This window comes from Chelmon rostratus, chromosome 10 (assembly GCF_017976325.1).
Source record: "Chelmon rostratus isolate fCheRos1 chromosome 10, fCheRos1.pri, whole genome shotgun sequence".
Taxonomy (NCBI): domain Eukaryota; kingdom Metazoa; phylum Chordata; class Actinopteri; order Chaetodontiformes; family Chaetodontidae; genus Chelmon; species Chelmon rostratus.
Genome location: NC_055667.1, coordinates 22,161,800 through 22,182,712, shown reverse-complemented (window position 1 = coordinate 22,182,712; position 20,913 = coordinate 22,161,800). Strand labels below are relative to the sequence as shown.

General features: G+C 41.8%; 2 protein-coding genes across 3 annotated transcripts; one reads left to right on the top strand and one right to left on the bottom strand.

The window, feature by feature from the left end:
* Window positions 1–367: 367 nt before the first annotated feature.
* apex2 (APEX nuclease (apurinic/apyrimidinic endonuclease) 2) lies at window positions 368–3,836 on the bottom strand. The gene is made up of 6 exons (XM_041945486.1): window positions 3,665–3,836; window positions 3,469–3,552; window positions 3,086–3,266; window positions 2,677–2,820; window positions 2,248–2,317; window positions 368–1,877 (listed from the first exon to the last, which is right to left on the bottom strand). The coding sequence occupies exons 1-6, from the start codon at window positions 3,777–3,779 to the stop codon at window positions 726–728; spliced, it is 1,746 nt and encodes a 581-aa protein (XP_041801420.1). The 5' UTR covers window positions 3,780–3,836; the 3' UTR covers window positions 368–725.
* zgc:162200 (uncharacterized protein LOC558638 homolog) lies at window positions 3,784–20,332 on the top strand. 2 transcript variants are annotated; one of them, XM_041945485.1, is made up of 10 exons: window positions 3,784–3,874; window positions 5,497–5,829; window positions 7,841–8,053; window positions 8,263–8,415; window positions 9,442–9,957; window positions 11,296–12,177; window positions 12,823–13,002; window positions 14,501–14,652; window positions 15,862–16,222; window positions 17,683–20,332. In XM_041945485.1, the coding sequence occupies exons 2-10, from the start codon at window positions 5,578–5,580 to the stop codon at window positions 17,686–17,688; spliced, it is 2,715 nt and encodes a 904-aa protein (XP_041801419.1). In that variant the 5' UTR covers window positions 3,784–3,874; window positions 5,497–5,577; the 3' UTR covers window positions 17,689–20,332. The 2 variants fall into 2 exon arrangements, with proteins under 2 accessions (XP_041801419.1, XP_041801418.1); XM_041945484.1 differs by lacking the exon at window positions 3,784–3,874 and adding an exon at window positions 4,147–4,305.
* Window positions 20,333–20,913: the final 581 nt, after the last annotated feature.

The window sequence follows — 20,913 nt, the reverse complement described above, 5'->3', positions numbered from 1 at the left end:
TCTGGCCTATATTACGATGCTGTGGCTGTGCAGCTGCTGGTGCCAATAAAAGAGTAGCAATGGAAAGTTTCATTTCATTTCTTCTTTGGGCTTTGACTTTGTCATCAGCACACAAACACTGCCATCTAGTGGGAACAAATGGAAAATTGACCAGTACATTGTACAAATAATAGACTTCTATGACCATTAGGGTCCATTAACTTTAACTACACATACATAGGCCACTTTCATGTTTCTTGTACAGTATGAAGTAATTATTTTTATTGATTAATTTGACAATTACTTCCAAAATTTACTGATTAATCATTTCATCTGGAAAATGTCAGAAGACAGTGGAAAATTCATACCACAATTCTCAAAGTCCCGGAGTGACATCTTGAAATTGCTTGTTTTACAACCATCAGCCTAAAACTCTATGATATTCAGTTTAAAATGAGATCAAACATAAAATTAGCTTATCATATTTGACGACATTTTGAGTCTTTACTTGAAAAATGACTAATCTTAGGAGTGCCTAATGGTTTCAGCTGTGAGACCAAATAAAATGAAACGCAAAGTAATACAAAACTATTGTCTTCATTATTTATTAAAGAAAAAACACAGTCAGTAATAAAAATCAGCAAAATGACCACATTTCTGTGGAGTAGTCTTACAGTCTTGTCTTTGTGCTAGTTTTGTGTTTCACTGATGAGTGGAAACAACTTGTGGTCTATGCAGTAAACATGTCACTTGCCCTTGTCAACCCATGCAAAGAAATTACACCGAGCGTCAGGGTTGGAGGCATGTCCCTGAGGACGGGCGCACACAAAGAACTGTTTGCCCATGTTTGGCCCCTCCTTCTTTACAGTACGAAGCACACAGGGTTCCCCGTGGACCTTACAGGAGGGCGGCGGGGGCGGTCCATGAAGCACTGACTTCCAAAACACTAACGATGCCCCCTTCTTGGCAGCCGAGTGTGCCACAGTGGGTTGCGGGGTTAAACGTTCTGCCTTCATCTGTCTGTCATTTTCCTCTGTGGTGGTGCTGATGCACAGCTGCGGCGAACCATCAAAGACAGGCTCAGTTTCTTCGGGTGCGCTACTTGAGATCAAAGACACGTCATTGGTAGTTGAGGATGATTTTTGGGACTTTTGTGATGATGTAACCTCATCCAGTGTTTTTTCACACTGTCTAACAGGTGCCTCAGTTGAGTGTGCGACGTTTGTGGGTTTGGGTTTGAAAAAGGAGAGAAGGCTGCCCTGTGGCTTCGAAGATGTCTTTACAGTCTTAGCCTTTTTCCCCTTTGGGACAACAGAGTCTGATGTTATCAACCGTTTTTTACTAGAGATGTTTCCAGCTCCAAATGGGTTTAAATTCTCCCTCAACTCCTCCTCTTCTTGAGATCCAGGTAATGCATCCCTCTGATCAGACTGACTTGATTTTTGGTCCACTTTAACAAAGAAGCGTGAGAGTTTCTGCTGCTTGCCAGCAAACTCTGGCAGATAGCGCGTACAGAGGGGAGGAGGCTTGGAGCTGGGCAGGAGAGAGCATCTCAGCTGCCCCCACACAGGGCAGTGGTCTGACCCCTCCACCTCTGGCATGATATCTGCGGCCACAAACTGCTCCTTGGCTAGCTGGCAATCAGCGAATATGTAGTCAATGCGTGTGCCGTAGTTGGTCTGCCGCGCTCCAGTGAGAGTGGACCAGCATGTGAAGGCGTTGGTGCGAGTTGGGTGGAAATAGCGAAAGGTATCCACAAATTTTCCCCTGCGGCTGGAATCTGACGAAGTTACCTCAGATTCTTCATCAGGTTCTTCCTCATGCCTTTCCACTTCTTGTCTGACACCATGCAAAAAGCCATTCAGCCATTTCCTTCCAGGGTTTCCATCAAAATCATCCTAAGTATTGAAAAAAACAGAGCAGGTAGAGTTCATTACTATAAACATATACTCTTTGCACATTTGGCAGAAACATAACACAGCCATTGTTATGCAATATATCTTCATATTACAGGAACAGTTTAACATTTTTGGAAACACACTTGTTTGTTCCTTGCTGAGATCGATAACACTTTCATTTTGTATTAAGCTACTTTCAGGAGACTGTTAGCTTAACTTAGCATCGAGACCAAATGCTGGAAGAAACAGCCAGGGTTAGGGCTAGCTGCTGGCTTTTACTTCATATTTACTGTACAAGAGTGGTATCAACCTTCTTATCTAATTGAAGAAGTAAAACATCCATATGACAGTATTCCAACCTTTTACTTACAATATCACTGGGGTCACAGTGGTCTATTGGCCGGTGGGATGTATTTACATCTCCTAAAACAATCACATGGCTGAAAAATATGACAGAAAAAACAATTAGTTGAGAAGAAAATAAGTTGCTATCTCATGATACATGGTCCAAAACAAGACTAATATCACAATACAGGCAACTGTATAATATACAACATATACATCTGCAAGTCAGCCATCTGCCATCATCTTATCTGTATTACTGCAAATGCAAGAATCCACTTTAAACTATTTCATTTACTGCACTGACAACTTGTGACGTTAAACATGTGAGTGCATTAACAGCAGGATATATGTGTGCCATCGCTCAAGCTGTCTGTGGTAAAATCAGGATACACCTGTGTCTCATTGTAACTATAAACTCTTCTTTCAGTCTGTGGGAACCGTTCTAAACTCTCACCTCCCATCTTTCAGTACGGCTTCAGCGCGACACTGAAGCAACTTGTAGAACTGCAGCTTGAACTGCTTTCGCTCCGGCTTTTCAGGGTCAGCCCGTGGACAGTACACATTGATTACAGCAACACTTTGCTCTTTTTCCTGACACCTGTGGGGGATAAAACAGTCAAAAACAGTCAGACATCTACAGTTTACAGCCACTTTACAATAGGAAAATAACACACATTGGAATCTCCCTTATGGTCTTTTAATAACAGTGACATTTTGATTGACTTGCTCTAAATTGATCAAAATCTGGCTGCTAGTAAAGACTGCTAGGTATATTCTAGTGCAGATATTTTTTGAATAAAATGAACAGAGATTAATACCCAATACAGCACATGTGACATGTGTCAGGAATATTTTTCTCTTACATTATTCTGTGCTGTGTGATAACGGCTCGTCCCTCATTGTCCAAAAGCTGCAGCTCCTCGCTACAGAACTCAGCCTGATCACCATAGCATCCAACAGCGCCCTCATGGTTGGTCAGCAGACCTGTGAGACCCTCCTCAGCAGCAAATGGAGTGGCACTGTCTTTACAGTAAGTGGCAACCCCTGTGCATGTCAGGAAAGGGAGATGAACAGTTAGTATAGTATAGCAGCAGCTATAAAGCAGGTGTAACAAGCACCCATTCAGTGAAGTAAATTATCAGTCTTTTGCATTACTTTACAAGATTGTGTCTTCCTGTCTGGGTACAGAGAACAAACAGTGCTGTCATGGAGACACAAAATGAATTGTTATGTCAATGTAATGAACCTGAATAGCCGCTGCGTCCTCGACTGAAGCTGAAGTAGGAGTTGTAGCCGTCAACAATGGCAGTTCTTTCATTGAGCAAGTCTCCTGTACGGGACAAATTTGGGGTTTAACTTTTTATTCTTTCATACGGACTTCTGACTCTGCTACGTTACTTGACAGCTCCCGCGTTTTCCAAATTCGTAAGCTAACCACTTACTTGTCACCTTTGTCTCTTGAACGCAGATAACATCTGCGTCCAGTGAATCAAGTGCCTTTTTAATGCCGCCTCTGAAAGTCCTTATGCCATTTATGTTCCAGGTAACAACCTTCATTGTGTAAAAGTACCGTTGTCTCACTGGAGGTACAGCCGCGAGACACGACAGCCTAGCAAAGTGCACACCCGGAAGTAAAACGGAAGACGAAAAGGGTACGAGCGGAAGTGTATTATTTCTTCAGTAATTTAGCGTTATTTCTCTTATATTTCGTGTTTGTTGATAAAAGGAATTTGTTGTATTCGTTGCATTAATGTTTCATTTTTTATGATTGAGTGGACAGCAATGCTATACCCCGAGAAATACAGAAAATAACGGCAATTTCTTGGTGTCATTGCATTGCGCCGTTGTTTAGCTAGAGGGGGTAATAGTGCCTTCACGTTTTCGGCGCGCTTTTGACACCAGACCTCACTGTGAAACGAGAGAACCGGGTGGGAGGAAGGGAAGCGGTTGTTCAGCACCGTGGGCTGGTACCCCTGGATACTATCGAGATTAGCAACCGTTGCCGCTGACAGCTCCCGGAGAAAGTACACAAGTAACGTTTGCTTACAAGTGGCGAGCCTCGTCTTTGGAATAAAACCAGGGGGTGAGTAACGTTAGCAAGTTTGGCTAGCATTCGCTATCTAGCGTTAGCTAATTAGCTTGTCTGACAGGATCTGGCTGACGTTATCACAGGAGAACCAACGTTATCCCATGCGTCTCGTAATCGATGTCTCTTCCTCTAAGCCCATCTAAATGTAGGTAATCACAAAGCTGAGACGCCAGCTAGCTAAATTCTTCAACTCCACTTTGCTAATAGCATTGTGATGTCATTTGCTGTCTACATCAGGCTAAAACTACTCTTGCTAGCTGTCCGGCCGTGTCGTGTTCCCAGTCCGGTGTCGTCTTAGATTTTGTATCCTTGTCACCCTCAAGGATACCATCTTACTTTGGAGACAGAGGCTGGCAAAATATTCACAGGTTATATCGTTATCTCCTTTAATTCACCTCCATTTGATTACACGAAGAACTAGCGTTAGTTTGTGGTCTAGGAGGAACAGATGCTTACGGGATGCATCATTTGGCACCGGACAACCGGCGGCTGGTGTGTCCATCTTCGGTCAAAGAAGAGGACACGAGGAAATGGGGGAAGTCCGCCCCACCCAGTCAATACGGGTGCTCAAAGTAACGTTAATCCAAATTGTTTCCACAACAACGTTGAGGTTTGGTGTTATGACACGTCAAACAGCTGACATAACTGTGTAGCTAACATTACCTATAGCTATCGGCTTATTCTGAACAGATGTAAGGTTACTGATGCTGAATAGCATTAACGTTGCTCAGTGATGTGTACAGGCCAGCCTTCCATCCCAGTTTAATCGTGACAGCTTGTTAATTGTGCGGAGTTGGGGGATGATCAGTAATTACTTTTACATACCACGGGCTAATAAGTACCTATTTAAAAAGATAAATGGCAGCAATATGTTAGTCGTAGGTCCACATTTTCTGTTATAACTAGTAGTATAACCAGAGTTGACAAGGCTAACTGGTTTTATACAGGTGATACTTATTTGCAAACTGCAGCAGTTAGGTCATTTGTGGCTTGGTTTTGTCTTGTAGCCATTTGGCCTTTAGAAAGTAGAAGCGTTTTGCCACATAACCAGTCCACATGTTAATCTTGCCCTCTGCAATTTGCTCAATTGGTGTCATAATGTGATTTTCGCAAACCTCTTCGCCATCCTGGCCATTGTTCTAAGACGTTTACATAACCACCATCTTTGTGTTTTGCCTTTTGTAGTGTGGAGTAATGAGAGAGGAGGAGTGAAGGAGGCAGCTGTCCCCATAGAACATTGGCAGACAAGTGGGAGGCCAGGCAAGGATGCTGGAGGCAGATGCAGACCCAGCAGGTCAAACGGCGGAGGGAGAAGGGGAGGCAGAGATGGGGAGCAGAGACTTGAAGGCTGAAGTGGTGCGGCTGACTCTTGAGCTCCAGGAGGCCACTGAGGAAAAGCTACAGGCAGCCCGCTATGGCTTGGTGGTGTTGGAGGAAAGTGCTGCTCTCAAGATGAAACACAGGCAACTGGAAGAAGAGCATGAAGCCCTCAAAGGAGAGCTACAGCAGCTCAAAGAGGTAGGAACACCCAAGGCCTTCTAGTTATATTTAGACAACATTAGACTTGTGAAGAAAGTGTTGTTTTCCAGTGCCACTATGCAACTGTCCTACTGCTTTTTCACCTTTGTTTTTTACTGCACATTTGTTTTTGCACAGTGCTCATCAGATTTTTTTTTGCCTACATAAACACTTCTTTACATTGAACTAGATGTGGTTAGATGCAGTGTTGTTTACAATTGAAACAAGCAATGTGTGTGGGTATATATATAAATATATAAACACACAAGCGATATTTATATATACATTGCTTGTTTAAATTATAATACATATATGATATTATTAACAAGAGGCAGTGGAACAGTAATACCATGCCTTTTCATTGTTTCACCTGTGTTACCATTGTGCAATAATGGTATTGCAGAATGGTATTTTTTCACATGACACTGATGGCAAAATATGAATGCAATCAAAATTTGAATGGCTGACATTTTGCAAAGGCACACACTCTCTATCGATGTTAATGTAACAGCTGAGGAGCTGCCTTGCAGTGTCCCCAGTAGTCGTATAAAGCTAGCATTGTTGTCTCTTTATGTACCAGTGACATATGACATGAATTTGATTACTCATCCCATAGTGCTTTTTGGCAACTCTGACTCCCTGCTACCACAATAACAGTTCTGTCACAGCCACAATCTCATATTATACTTTCAATGAAGGTGCTTGTGATTGCATGCTGAGTCAGTTTTGCCCTCATATGTCATCTGATGCTGATGGCATCAGAGGTGGAAGACTGTTTAGGGATCAGGACAACCCCCACAGCCAATTAGTCAGCATGTCCAATGCGTTTAAGATAATATGTTTTCTTTGTTCATCTTAAACTGATCTGGATACTTAACTGCTTGGCATTAAGGATTGAATTAGGATAGCGCCACATAGTCAAGATGAAAAGATTAGACCAATATGTCAAAACTCTGATTATCACGTAATCCAGTGTTTTTACAAGTGTAGTGTAGTTTTTTCAGTTAAGTTAGAGTTTCTCTTTAAAGGTACATTTTATATTGAAATATCTCATGCTGTCATAGTGCTCAAAGAATGATCTGTAAGGGGTTAATATTGGTTCCTGGTTGTAAACTTTGACAAAAATGCACCAGATGGGACATGAAGGTATTGAGTATTGCTAGAACACGCTCTGTGAAACTGATTTATGTAAGAAGAATCCCATAAAATTCAATCCTATCATATCGACAGATTTTTAGTTTTTCACCCACCTGTTTAAATTGAAATAGAAAAACCTGCAACCTTACAAACAGTTGGATATCTGGCAAAAAATATGTGCCAGAACAACCCCAAAATAGGTTAATTCTAAAATGTTTTATAACCACATATCAAGCAAAGCTCTTTATATCTTAAGGGACGTAGTGGTACAGAATTTCAGCTATTTTCCTATAATCTGTATAAACCTAATTTCTTGGCTGTTTACCCACCTAGGATTTAGCAGGGTTTTAACAAAGCAGAGCAGACTCGTGTTGTGAATTAACCTCATTATATAACCCCACCGCGATGTTCAGTTGAGCTTGTTTAGTAACTTGTTCATTTCATTTAACACCCTATTTGACAGTTCTTTCATCAGCACTCATTGATGCATAATGGGTGAAGTTTACAGATTATGGCAAAATGTGAAGATATACCTGATGTTACAGCGTCAAGTCTAGTGTAAGGCTCATTTTTATCCACTGATTATTTTAAGATATAGTGCCAAACTGTGTGGAAGCTGCTGTTAAGGTGTCTTGTTACCAAACCATAACAGCTACATCGTCAGTGTAATCAGGTTTATGGTGATGGTTGTCAGTGAAGTTCTACTTCCTTTCCTTTGTTCAAGATGTCTACATTTCTTGCCTTAATGTGAGTAGCAAAGCATGAATATATTTGTCTTTCAGCACTGAAAATGTTCATCCAATGTGTAACATACTGTAGCCTGCAGGATACTGCAAGTTTTGCCATTTCCTTAACCTTTTTTGTTTGTGTAAAGGCATTTGCAGATTCCGTGAGCAGCCAGAAGCGTGCAGCTGCTGATGGAGAGTGCCGGGAGGAGAGCTTGCTGCAGGAGACAGCCAGTAAGGAGGCTGCCATGGCAACCCGCATAGAGGAAGTCCAGGCAGACCTCAAGCAAGCGCGCCTTGCTCTGAGCAATGCTCACGCAGAGATCGATAGACTGGGGGTGTGCTCCACCCAGCTAAAGAAGGTTTGGGACTCACTTAGTATACCTGCATACTGCTGTTTATGCTGCATAATATTAGTCCCTGTCTTGTCATGACTGATTCGATGGAACCCCGACTCATGAAAGGATATATTAGATTTGTAGTCTCATTCCCGAAGTAAAATCATTGTGCATGACACTTGATCTTGCATCACTTGATAATTGTGAATTTAACAGTGGGTTCTGTTCTACAGGAGTGTGAGTGTCTGGAGGCAGAAAAGGGCCATTTGAGGGATGAGATAAAGGAATATAAAGTACGTGAGCTGCGGCAGTTGCAGGACAATGCTGAGCTCGAAGATGAGAACATATCTCTGCAAAAACAGGTGTCTGTCCTCAAGGAAAACCAGGTCAGTTATCACTTAAACTACAACTTTACCAAATATATAAACCGGATTTCATACTGTGATGGTAAAATTTTGCAATTATTCCACGTTCAAATGCATGCTGAACCATGGGGGGGGATCCAAACGCCACAAACTGCTTGAACTCAGTTTATGATTTTGTATCATTTGGGACAATTGCATACTGAAAGCTTCCAATGTAACAATTTACCTAAGGCAAGACATTTGTGTCATTTAATGTCATTGTAACATTAAAAATGCTAAAAAAAAAAAAAAAAAAAAAAGCAAGCTAAGAACATTTCCTAAACATAAGCAGATGATCACAGTCCTTTTCACATTTTCTGTATTTGTGAACATCTCAAATCTTAGTTTGTGTTCTTGTGATGAAAGATACTCAGTATTCTTGTGGGTTGTTATATTATGTAGTTCTTGAAAGTGTCTCTGTTTGGATTCCTGAGGGTGTGAGACAAGTGCTTCCTAGCGCCAATGTGCTCTTTGTGTATATAGTAGCTCTGCCAAGGCAAACTGTCCATGACTAGTTCTAAATGTAGCAGAGGCTTGTTTAGTCCAGTAGTTGACTTTTAGATAAAAATCTAGTCTTACCTCGAGAGTTTCTGATGTCCGAAGCCCTTTTTGTTGTTTTAGATGAAAACCCTAAATGTTCTCTCAGTATCAGTTTTAATAACACATAGATTTTATTCAAAATAAATAGACATGTATTGTTATTTTATGTTTACTGTACGTTAAAGCAACTAGAAGAGCCAACTAGATGTGAACGTTGTTGAATATGTAGGACTCAAAATCAGTGGGAGAACTGTACATATCCATTTCCAAGTAGAATTGGTAGTAACCATGGAGTCATCACCAGTGGAGTTTATATTTGTCTACCCAAGCCATCTGGGTATGTGACTGTAACACTGTTGATCTGAATGCAGTGATGGGTATATTTGCATGTTGAGTACAGAATGTGCACACATATAGAAAGACCTATTAAAACCATCCTTCTGGCTGTGCTTCTTTATCACATTTCAGGTTGAGTTTGAATCGATAAAGCTGGAGCTGACCCAGAAGAACGATGAGCAGGAGGAGCTGCGAGCTCAGCTGGACGAGGCAGCGAGGCTGAGGGAGATAGCAGAGAGGCAGCTGGATGAGGCCCTGGAAGCCCTGAAGGAGGAGAGGGAGCAGAAGAACAGTCTGCGGCGAGAACTCTCTGCCCTGACCCTTAACCCCTTTGATTCTGTGGGGAACCTGGAGCTCCACTTGGAGCAGCTGGATGACAGCCAGGAGGAGGGCCAGGGAGGAGAGGGAGAAGGTGAGGGTGAGGGAGAGGACCAGGACAGTGGCATTAATAATGGTCCTGGGTCTGCTCCCGGTTCTGCTCACCCTCCTCACTTGGGAGGCTCCAAAAGTAATGGCCTCATCCATCGCTACTCCACTCCACGCAACAGTGATGTATTCCTGCGTGCTCCAGCTTCTGGGTTGGTGTCAGACCTGCTGAGTGAGCTACACTTTTCAGACAGCCAGAAACTAAAACAGCAACTCCTACAGGTAGGCAACAGCACAACATGTGCCACTTATTTAATTTATTAATATGGTGAAATTATGCACTGAAGAAAAGAAGTAAAATATGATTTGAATGGTTTTGTTCCCTGGTTATCTTATATTGCTCATCACATTTCATGGCAGTCTGACCGTTTTATTATGGGATGTCTTGTGTGCAAAGCTGAGAATTTAGGATTTGCAAGAAGCTTTTGGAGTTGGTTGACCTTCTGGGGAGTATGAACCTCCACTAAATTTAATAAGACTACAATTATCAGGAGCAGTCATCAGGACATCAGGGAACAATCTTGAAGTTTCAATGTTTTCATATAAAATGTCATGTCATTCTGCAGTGATTAGTAGGTTAATAGAAACTTTGCATTTTATATTTGGCAATAAGTGGCATGGGTAGTTTTATTAATTAAGTTTATTAATTGTAAAGATTAACAGGCATTTGAATTTGCAACATATTTAATGCATTAAATAATGGCATTTTTATGGCCAAAGGGAGAGGTTCACCTTTCAAACTTTTTTTTCAGTTTCTCAAAAAAAGGCAGAGTACTTACTTGCTTTATACTATTTAAATTGAGAGTAAATGTAATGTGGGGATATTGCCATTTTGTGAAAACCTAATAATAGCCTATAAACTACTGCTAGCACCATCTACTAACTATTGTTCTTTTGTGATTCATAGACTGCATTATATTTAGATGAAAGTGCCTTTTCTAGTCAGAATAACTTAAAATAGTGTCACCGTCATAAGCTGAGTAGTGAGGCTGTTTTACAGGTTGATTTGTGTGTCTAAGCTTTTAACAGCGATGTCTGCTGCTTCCTGTTTTGGACCACATCCGCTGTATGTTGGTAAAATTAGTAAGCCTCTCTGTATTAGTAAAACCAGCTGGCACCACTTGACATCATCTACAGTACTTCTGCAAGCAATTTAGTGACCTCCTACCTGACACAGTTGCACTTCTAGAATAAAGGGTACTTAAGAAAATTAAGGATGTCTTCAACTGTCATTCCTCTCTGTCTGAAGGAAATATATTATTCATGATGCACTTAAATTGGGGGTTGGGTAGGCACGCTCCTTCCCACCACGTGTTGGGTGTGGGGAGCTGAATGGGGCCAGCCACTATTTTACATAAAAAATGCATTAAGAGTTAAGATGGTTGTGGGAGACATTTGTGTTACAGAGACCTTGCTTAATGGAAAAATAATCAGCGATCAGTTTTGGCCTGTTGATCTGTCTTAGAGCTTAAATTAATGATTGATGATTATTCCACTAATGGACAGTTTTAAGTAGTTGGGCAATGCAAAAAAATATTTTGTGTGTATGTGTGCACCCAGGCAGAACGAGAGAAGTCCACTTTGGTTGACAAGGTAGAAGAACTGCAGATGCAGCTGGTAATGTCCAAACAGGCACTCAGTCAGCAAGAGGACAAGGTTGGATCTCTCACCCAACAGCTGGAAGCTGTGCAGAACAGCCAGCAGCACAACCAAGAGGCAGACGACAGGGGGGATCATGAAGCAGAAAATGGAGATGGTGGGAATGCGGCCTTTGACTATGAGGTCGACACCAAGAGCAAGGAGGTGCTGGAAGCACGTATGCGTTCAGCCAGTGAAGAGCTTCTGAAGCTGCGAGATGAACTATCTCAGGCAGGAGCTCGTTATAACACCCTGGAGCAACGATACAAGCAGGAGAAGGATCGCTGGCGGGCAGAGGCCCAGGAGCTGGCTGACAAGATCCGTCAATGCATCAAGTCCAGCAAGCAGGACCAGGAGCGCATCAGTGAGCTGGAGAAGGAGATTGGAGCCACTAGGAAAGTGGCAATTGATTCAGAAGGGCACTTGAGCGTTGCCCAGGAAGAGCTGCTGGCCTTCTCCGAAGAGCTGTCCAACCTTTATCACCACATCTGCGTGTGCAACAACCTGACACCCAAACGAGTCACCCTGGACTATTACCGTGATGGTGCCAGGGCAAGTGGTGGCGGAGGTAGTGCACGAAGATCACACTACGTCTACCCTCAGCATAACACCCAGAAGAAGCCGCGAGCCAATGACATGTTCATCTCCAAAGCCTCAGCATTGCAGTTTATGGGGGAGGTGGACAGTGCAGGGGGTAGCGGAGACTCTCCTAACTGCCCTGGATCCCCCACCCTGGATTTCAGGGACCCTTCCAATGTCCGCAACTTGGTAGCAGTCATCCGTTGCCAGATCAAACACCTCCGGGTAAGACAGCACTGCTTATCACATACAGTATGTCAGACATTTATTATGGTGCCACTCTGCAAGTACTTGACTATGAACTCAAAGTTAAAAAATTCTGCAGATTTTCTTACTGCTTCATTGTGGCTCGTTCACTGAAAGGCAGGCTTTTGTACTGGGTGCAGGCCTTTCCACCTTCGCAAATTTCTTGCTGAACCTAATGCTGAGTTCAGACAGTTAAATGTAGTTGAGTAGCTCCCGTGTCTGTTCATCCAACACCTGTGAGCCTTCTAGTCACGTGTGTTTGGGTTTGAATGGATTGGATTATCAGCGGTTAAAATTGAGTTGTGGCTTCCACTACAGACAATCCTTTCAGAAAACAGTAGTGCCAGAAACACTGGGAACTTGTGTTTTATGTAGTGAAACACTGTTTACAACACATATAGATGCTCTTCTACATTTCTGAAGATTCATTTCACAGGTGTATAATAATATTGAGAAATCTGAAATTGATTACATTCATCATTGCCATTGTTAGTAATGTGATGTTTGAATATACTGTTTAGTAAATAGAAACACTTCAATACTATATAGACAAGACATTTTCCCATGCAGAAAATGCTACTATTTAGCTCATTTTTGTGAACAGCTGTCTTTGTGCTCTTGCAGGTGGCAGTGGACCTCTGTCGTCAGAGGGGCGCGATGCCTTACTCAGGGTTGAGCAGCAGTGGAGAGTCAGAGCGGGATGCTGAAAGCCTCTTGGAAGAAGTACTGAAACTCAAGTCCCTTCTCAGCACCAAGAGGGAACAGATTGCTACCCTCAGGACTGTCCTCAAGGCAAACAAACAGGTAGGTCTCAGTTTTAGTCTCGTAGAAGGCTACTATTCCACTTTAGGGTATTGCTCTAAATAAACCAGATCTGTAAGGGACTTTCTCTGAAATGTATTCTTCAAATTTCCAAGGTCAATTTGTGGATTTTTTTTGTTGCCTGTCATATAAAAGAAGCTACCTTTGTCGGCTTCGTCTTACTATGAGAGACCTCATTAGTTTCTTTGCATGTACAAAAAAGAGAATATAGTCTGTTGTGAAATGTAGTCTTTCTTCGGTTGCCAGTATTTTTTACCTAAACTGGATAAATGCCTGACCAAATTCAGCATTTTGATATTAAATTTATCGTCTTGATAAATTAAGAGAGCAAGCCTTCACTGTTATCCATGCATAATCTTGACAGAAGCAGTATGGTTCAACTGTATCATCAATGTCTTGCCTAGACACTTGTACCTTGTCCTCACATGGTCCAGCACCTTGAGAAAGGTGTGATGCTGCACTCCTCAGAGGTTGAACTCTTCTTCCCTTCCCCTCTCCTGTGCCTCAAGCAGTCCATGACCTGCTTCTGTCATTCCCTCCGCTGTCACTCTCACTTTCACGCACACACATAAACACTCAGATAATCTGTTTGGCTAGGCCATGCTCACATACAGTTGTCTACCTTCTCAAGGCTGGTTCTCTGGACTCTGTTGGCCCCACTGTGTTTGTTTGTCAGATGTAATCAGGGTATTTAGACTTTTGCATTGATGATTGCATTCAAGTCACACTTATGTAAAAGCTGATAGCACAAGAGGACCAAACTGGGCTTTGGCCTTCAGCTGTGTGTCCCTCATAGTGCTGTTTTCCTACTGTCTACGTCATCAGTTTTTCATTGACCTTCCCAGCACTGACACAGATTGCTCTTGAGCACAGGACATGTTGTAGTTCATTTGGAATAAGAGTTAAGTGACAGTAATGGTGACAGTTATAACTTGTTTGGTTACATCTAAGGTATTTGGTGCTAAAATCTAGAACAAACAGACCCATTTAAATTTTTCAGCCCTTTGGATGGTGCTGGCTAACCTGCCTCAGTTTTTGGCTAACCTATCCCCAGTTTGTGCCTCCTATATTCTATCTCACATTCAAGTCAAAGAAGTAACCATTGATTTCCTGAAAAGATAATTAAAGGGCAATGCTTGTTAAAAACAATTACCATTGTTCTGAAGTTATTTCCAGAGTCCCCACAAACTCTTCTAACATTCTGGATTGAAATGATTCTGTCCGCTAAATTACAAAAAATATTCTTTATCTGTTTTCCAACTGTTTTTAAATAAAAATATATATACATTACCACTGTGGCTATGTGCTAATACATGAGAAGCACAAACGGGCTAGGTCTCCCTAGAATTAGTGGTGGTTCATGATGGTGCTATCGGTTTGAAGGAAGTATATTGTTGGTGATGTGCATTTTAACTCCCCAGTTAGAAAGGGGAATGATTGCGCTTCAGTAGCATATTATGATGCTATTTTGTCAATGCAGACTGCAGAGTTGGCCCTGTCCAATCTAAAAACCAAGTATGAGACAGAGAAGAGCATGGTGTCAGAGACCATGATGAAACTGCGGAATGAGCTCAAAGCCTTGAAGGAGGACGCCGCCACCTTCTCATCACTCCGAGTCATGTTCGCCAGTCGGTAAGATTTCCTTTTTATGTATGAGAAAAAACATCACATTCAACAATGTTATCGGGGAAAAGTAGATTTTGTGATTGCTTTAAAATGTCTTTGAACTGAAACATGTTCATTAGCTCTGGTTGTGTGGTCTTTACCTCTTTGCTAGTGTTGTTCATGCTTAGTAATGGTGCTCTTGTTGTGGTACAGCTTTTGCTACCACTTGTGTAATAAGCTTACCATGCTTATTGCGCCTGTGGACAATCCACCGGTTCACGTGAAGATTATGAACCACATGCTCTGCCCTGTGCCGACGGGGGAGGAGGCAGATTTGTCCCATCAAGGCAGGTCACCTTAGAGAAGGAGAAGCTTAATGTTGGCGGGAGACTGGTGGGACGGTGCTGTCAAGGGTTACACTTACAGGCCACTACACTTAACTCACTAATCACTAACCTCTTCTGAGAAATGCAGTGGCATGGAGAATTGTTGTGAGCTTTTTCTGTACTAGGTTAATGAGGGAGCTAATGTTTTTTGTGTTTTTTTTCCTTCTTGGCCTCTTCCTGTTTGTGTAATGGAGAGCAGAAATGTTGTCGTTATCATTTGTTATTATTCGCAAGAGAAGCTTCTTGGACATGTATTACCTGTCTAGGCCCTCTCCAGACAGTTATGAGCTGGCATTTGATTATCCCTAAGAAGGATTGGAGAACAGACAGTGCTCAAGGGCTACTACTGTCTGTTGCAACAGGCTAAAGATTACAGCTTAAAATGATCCTCTTGTTTATAATTAAGTTTTGTGGTGCCATCATGTGGATAGCTGGGGTGATTGCATTTCTACCGCATTAGATGATTCACATGCATCCCTCTTCTCATTCTCTCAAAATATTTAGTCGTAGTCTATCAACATAATATTAAATAAGTGCTTATATGTTTCTTAACAAATGTGGTTATTTTGGGCACCAGCTTCTCAAGCATTGAGGATTTGCAGATTTTTGATCAGTGCAAATTCAATAGTTTTGCTATCCAAGAAACATAACCAGTGTGAAGACATCACTGTATGTTTTGGTAATTTATGATGGTTTAACAAGAAATTGCTAAATTAATCAATGCCAAAAATGTTTAGCTGCTGTCGTAGTGTTTGTGCACAGCTGGTGTTTGTGTGTCTGACTTTTTTACTTAATTTGTTCTAGCCTGCTTGTGCATGTTGCATCTTTTAATTATGTCTGCATCTCTCAGGTGTGACCAGTATGTCACCCAGCTGGATGAGATGCAGAGGCAGCTGGCAGCAGCCGAGGATGAGAAGAAGACACTGAATTCACTGTTGCGTATGGCCATACAGCAGAAACTGGCTCTTACTCAGCGTTTGGAAGACCTGGAGGCCCCTCTGTCTCCCCACAGCTTGAACAGCAGCCCCCGCCGCTCCCGCGCCAAAGAGCTGGCCACCAAGTCAGGCCGGGCTCCACGGAGCCCCCGAAGCAGTCCTGCACGCCCCCCACTGAGGAGCAGTCCACGGGCAAGCCCGGTTCTCGGCAGCAGCGTTCCGGCCATGGCCACGCACCACTTGCGAAGTCTAACCCGAAGCCTCCACACGAGCCCTGTAAGAACCCCTATCTCTCCTTGTCCTGACAACCCCATCCAGACAGGCCGGTCTTGCAGAGGCAAAGGTCTCCCGCGAGACGCCACTTTCATTAGAAGCCATAGTGTCAGTGATGTTTTTAATGCAGAGTTGAGCTCTGGTTACTCCCCAACGCGTACAAGCTCCACCAGTTCTGTAAACAGTGAGTTCATGGTCAAAACCCAAGTCAGCGATTCAAGAAAAGGTGTGCCAGGGCGGAGAGCTTCAGTCCCTGCACGCCAGGACACCTTCATTACAACTCGCGTTGTACCTGCCTCTTCCACCAGGCTAAAGTCTTCTTTGTTTTCTTCATCCATAGATAATCTAACCTCTTCTAAAGCTTTGTGTGTGTATCCTAACACATCTGAAGCATGGGGTGAAAGTAAACAAAAGCCTGATCTAAAACCAAACATGGATACTTCTGTAAGAAGAAAACAATTCAGTTACAGGTCTAATTCTGTGCAAGCAGCAGCTGCATGCCGTAACACATTTCAGTCAGACACCGTCTCTTCTCAGTTGAATGGTAAATCTTCAGGGCCCCTGGCAACCACATCTCTCTCTGGTCACAATGCACCTGGTAAGACTAGGATGACTGGGGTCTTCAGAGAGCCTAGAGGTAGATCATCCACCTCCACAAGTAGAACCACGGAGGAATCGAACATCGCTGTCAGTAAGAGTTCTGGTAAAAAAGTTCAGGGCACACCTGCCAGGGCTCGGAGCTCACACTCGAAATCATCTCGCAGGCGGTGAGATAAACTAGCCAACAAATTTATTCTCTATTCTAAACTACTTAATTCTATAAAATATTAAATGAGCGTTCTTAAATACTTGGAACAATTGTGTTTTTTGCACAGATTTAGCTTAGAAATAATGTTTATCAAGGTTTGAATTGTTTACTTTTATACATTTCACCTTAACTGATTACTGTTGGAAGCCCCTAATTTGCTAATCCTTAATATCATGAGTGGTCAAACATTTTTACTTGGAGGGACAAAACTGAAACTTAATGGTGGGCCACAGGCCAAAAGCAAGCACCTATTTTTGAGATGCAAAATAGCACTAGGATCCCAAGTTCCCTTAATTGACTGGTTTCATGGGCAAACAGTCACTCTGCCCGCCGTGGCATAGGGATAGGAAAGGGATCCATATTTAAAGGGCATTTTTACCTCCCAAAAAATAAAATGGCATAAACAGCAATTAATATTATATATTTTTAATATTTGTTTATTTTATATATTTTTTTTTCCGCTAGAAACATCTGGTGGACCAAATTGAACCTATGGCAGGCCATCTTTTGCCCACGGGCCCCACTTTGGGCAGCCCTGCTTTATATGTTGTATTGATCTGTTTATCCTTATTAATTACCCTTTCCTTTTTCACTTACATTGTCTTTAGTTGAACTAAATATGTTTTTTTGTCTCTGTCTCACCCTGTCTCTGTAGCGCTGAAACACTCCTTCCATTACTCCAAACCCCCTTTTCTCCATAAGGACCTGTCTTCATGTTGACTCCCGGCTCCCACCTCCTTTCCTGACTCAAGACATCCTGTCCATCCCAGATATGATGCAACATTCCCCTCTCTACCCACCAGAACCATGGATTAAAAAAAGTAAAAAGTAAAAAAATATATATAAATAAATAAAAATCTCTCATCCAGCCCTCTTGGTTTTTCTGCTTGGAGTGGAGAAACCTGCATGCAGCCTGGAGAAGGATGAAGAGACAAACGTGCTGCTCATTGCTCTGTGAAGTCATTGATTGTGTCTTGTCCAAAGTGGATCCAACTTCCATCTGGTCTTGTACAAGGCTGTGTGTTGTAGTGAACCATTGACAGTGTTATTCCAGAATGAGAGACTTATCATGTACAGCATCTACTGTCCTCAGACTTTGATTCAAGGCTATGATCTGTTTTAAGGCTGTATGTCTCTACACTCTTGCCTTTCGTCTGGCATCCAGGTCAGGCCTGTCTGGCGACTTTTCGTGTCTGTAAACCCGTAGATCATCTGTGATAGCGCTCCTGCGTAGTTGTTTTTATAGAACAAGCCTTACTTCCAGAAATGCTATCCTACAAGTAGAGAGCTTGCTAATGTAGGTTACTCCCTTTTACTGATGATACAGTGACATGCCCTTTTTTAATCCTGTGACGTGTCTGGCTCTTTGGCTTTTGCCTATCAGCCGCACCCTTTAACTAGAGGCCAGTAAGCATGCTGTTGCATTGATGGAACTAGATCAGCCATAAGTTCACCACCTCAGGTCAAACAGAGTAATCAAACGCAAGATGTGGGAGATCTTTAATGTGCGCCATCATACTTTGCAAACTATGCAGACCAAGTCAGGGCAGTGCCTGTATACTTCCTGCTGTTATTTAGGATCGGGTTGGTTTTTGGAACTTAACTTCACATTCAGTCAAAAGCGACTGGCTGCAGCTATTTTGCAACAGTCATTTAGCATCTCTCACAATAAGTAGCTTTTAGAAGTCATCTGGAGGTGCCAAGTGGTATAATTGCAGGCATCCAATTGAGTATGCTGTTTGTGCTGCGGGTGCTAGACACTGTCTCACATCACTCACAACTAAAAACTAATACTAACTTGTTTTGGCCATGCTCATTTCTTTTTATTACAGAATCATAGCAGTTCCCATTCCGCTTCAACTTTTTCTCACTCCTTTGAACAGCTAAGCAACAATACTCATGTTTTGTGTTTCATTGTTTGTCACCATGCTTTTGTGTGCTACCAAAGCAAGCATGTTGTAATGAACTAGTGTTCCCCAGAGCAAGCTAGTCTTCTTCTCCTGTGGCTAAAGCATCGATAGTTTTCAGTTAGAAATACTAATAGTGCGAACAGGCTGCTGTTAGGGTTGCTGCTTGTAGGAAAATGAAATAATATGATGAAATATTGCCCCATAATTTTTAAAAGCGTTACACAGTGCTTTCTGTCTAGTAGCACATTCTGACTTGAAACAGAATAAATACATTTTGCAAAACAAAATATTTCAAAGTGAGATGTAACTCCAACTTGGCGTTGCTTTGCTAAGTCAGAGCTCCACGCGCCGGGGGCTGGGATTGCAAAGAAAAAATATTTATCTGTTGATGCTCCAACATTGTTTGCGTATAGAGTAGATGCCACGGCTGTGATTTCAGGACAACAGTGCATTTGTTAACACTGGCACTGTAACAACAACTGTCTCATTGAATGCAGTTTAAATTCAAATTGAATTGACCTGATGAGACCAATAATGATCTTTTAGACCACATTTGGAAAAGTGAGAATTGAATGCAAAAAAAAAAGTTGACGTTGATTTTTTTGTAGGCCCAACTGTCCTGTGGTTCAGTAGAAGAGGACACATCCTGCTGATTTTATTTTTAGTGCCTTGGTTTTGATCTTGTCTGCTGTTCTTAGATTACATCACATTTTCAGAATTGAGGCTACTATTCAACACTGTAGTTGTGATGCTTTTGAATCTGTCTTACTTTTGAAGAAACTCATTGAGCAGTTTTAGCACTGAATAAAGTAATATCTCATTTTGGTAAAATATTTTCACTTTTTAGCTAGGATGACCTAATGAACTCATAGTATTAACTAATGAATAATCTAACATTAGCTTCCCCTGAAATTAATGGTTGTTATCTATATTTATTTTAGAGAACTGTTACATGAAAAAAACCTACCGTCTGAAGATTATGAATGCAGCAAATTAAGATCAGATCGAAACATAGTTTGAATGTTAAGATATTAGGGTTTAAGGTTTTGAAAGTGATAATGCCTGTTTTTGGACCACCAGGGGAGCTGGTTGACTATTCATGAACTCTGCTAAAAAGTGGAAATGCTTTATCATTATGTCATATTGCTTGGAAGGTTGTAAATGGATTTCTGAATCTATTTAATTCACTATGTGCAGATGTGTGTTTTAATTTAATTACCAGTGTATGATATTTTAACTGTATTTATGTGGTCTGCATTCTGTGTAAATTGTTCTTGAGGATGACGTGCACACACTCCGCATAAAGCGTTTGATGATCCTCAACTTTTTATTATGTGTATGCAAGTTCCTTTCACTGACCTTTGAACCACTTTTGTCATGAAGAATAAAAACAAGCCAACACTGTATATTGATTGTGGTCTTTTAGTTCAAACACATTATTAGTCATGTGTAACATAGAACCCCAAGATGTTTTAACTAGGATTACAGTGGGGGACAATTGTTTGATATTTTATAGTTTTTGCTAAGTACATGTTGTCTTTCCATGGTAGGTCATGGTAAGCACTCAGTTTAAAATCTTGATGGATCTTTTTTTCTAGAAGGGAGGAAGATGAGAGAAAGTGAACATTGACCAGCAGTCGGGACGTAATTAATCTTGTGCAAATGTTCCTCTGTGATTTATTTATTTATTTTATCTAATCTGATGAAGACAGGGCGCAGAGCTAAAGAAAAAGGGGAGACAATTAACACAGTAAGACTCAACGCATAGCCTCTGGTCTAAAACATCTGCAATGATAATTAAAGCCATGAATGAATTCCTCAAAACTATAGAGACATCACACTACTGAGTCTCTGAATCTGTTGTTAATTATTTCCATGAGCATGGAGGCACATGTTTTAAAGCAGACTTTCCAGGCTTTGTACTTTGTGTCTAAGGCCGGCCTGCAGAACAGGTTTGATATGCACCAGATCTCCTT

Excerpts from the sequence above, each read along its gene's own strand:
- apex2 (XM_041945486.1), bottom strand. The coding sequence starts at position 3,779 with ATGAAGGTTGTTACCTGGAACATAAATGGCATAAGGACTTTCAGAGGC. Across the intron at positions 2,821-3,085 it reads ATCACACAGCACAGAATAAT|GTGTCAGGAAAAAGAGCAAA; the intron begins GTAAGAGAAAAA and ends TATCCCCCACAG. Across the intron at positions 2,318-2,676 it reads GCCGTACTGAAAGATGGGAG|CCATGTGATTGTTTTAGGAG; the intron begins GTGAGAGTTTAG and ends CATATTTTTCAG.
- zgc:162200 (XM_041945485.1), top strand. The coding sequence starts at position 5,578 with ATGCTGGAGGCAGATGCAGACCCAGCAGGTCAAACGGCGGAGGGAGAA. Across the intron at positions 5,830-7,840 it reads AGCTACAGCAGCTCAAAGAG|GCATTTGCAGATTCCGTGAG; the intron begins GTAGGAACACCC and ends GTTTGTGTAAAG. Across the intron at positions 9,958-11,295 it reads TAAAACAGCAACTCCTACAG|GCAGAACGAGAGAAGTCCAC; the intron begins GTAGGCAACAGC and ends GTGTGCACCCAG.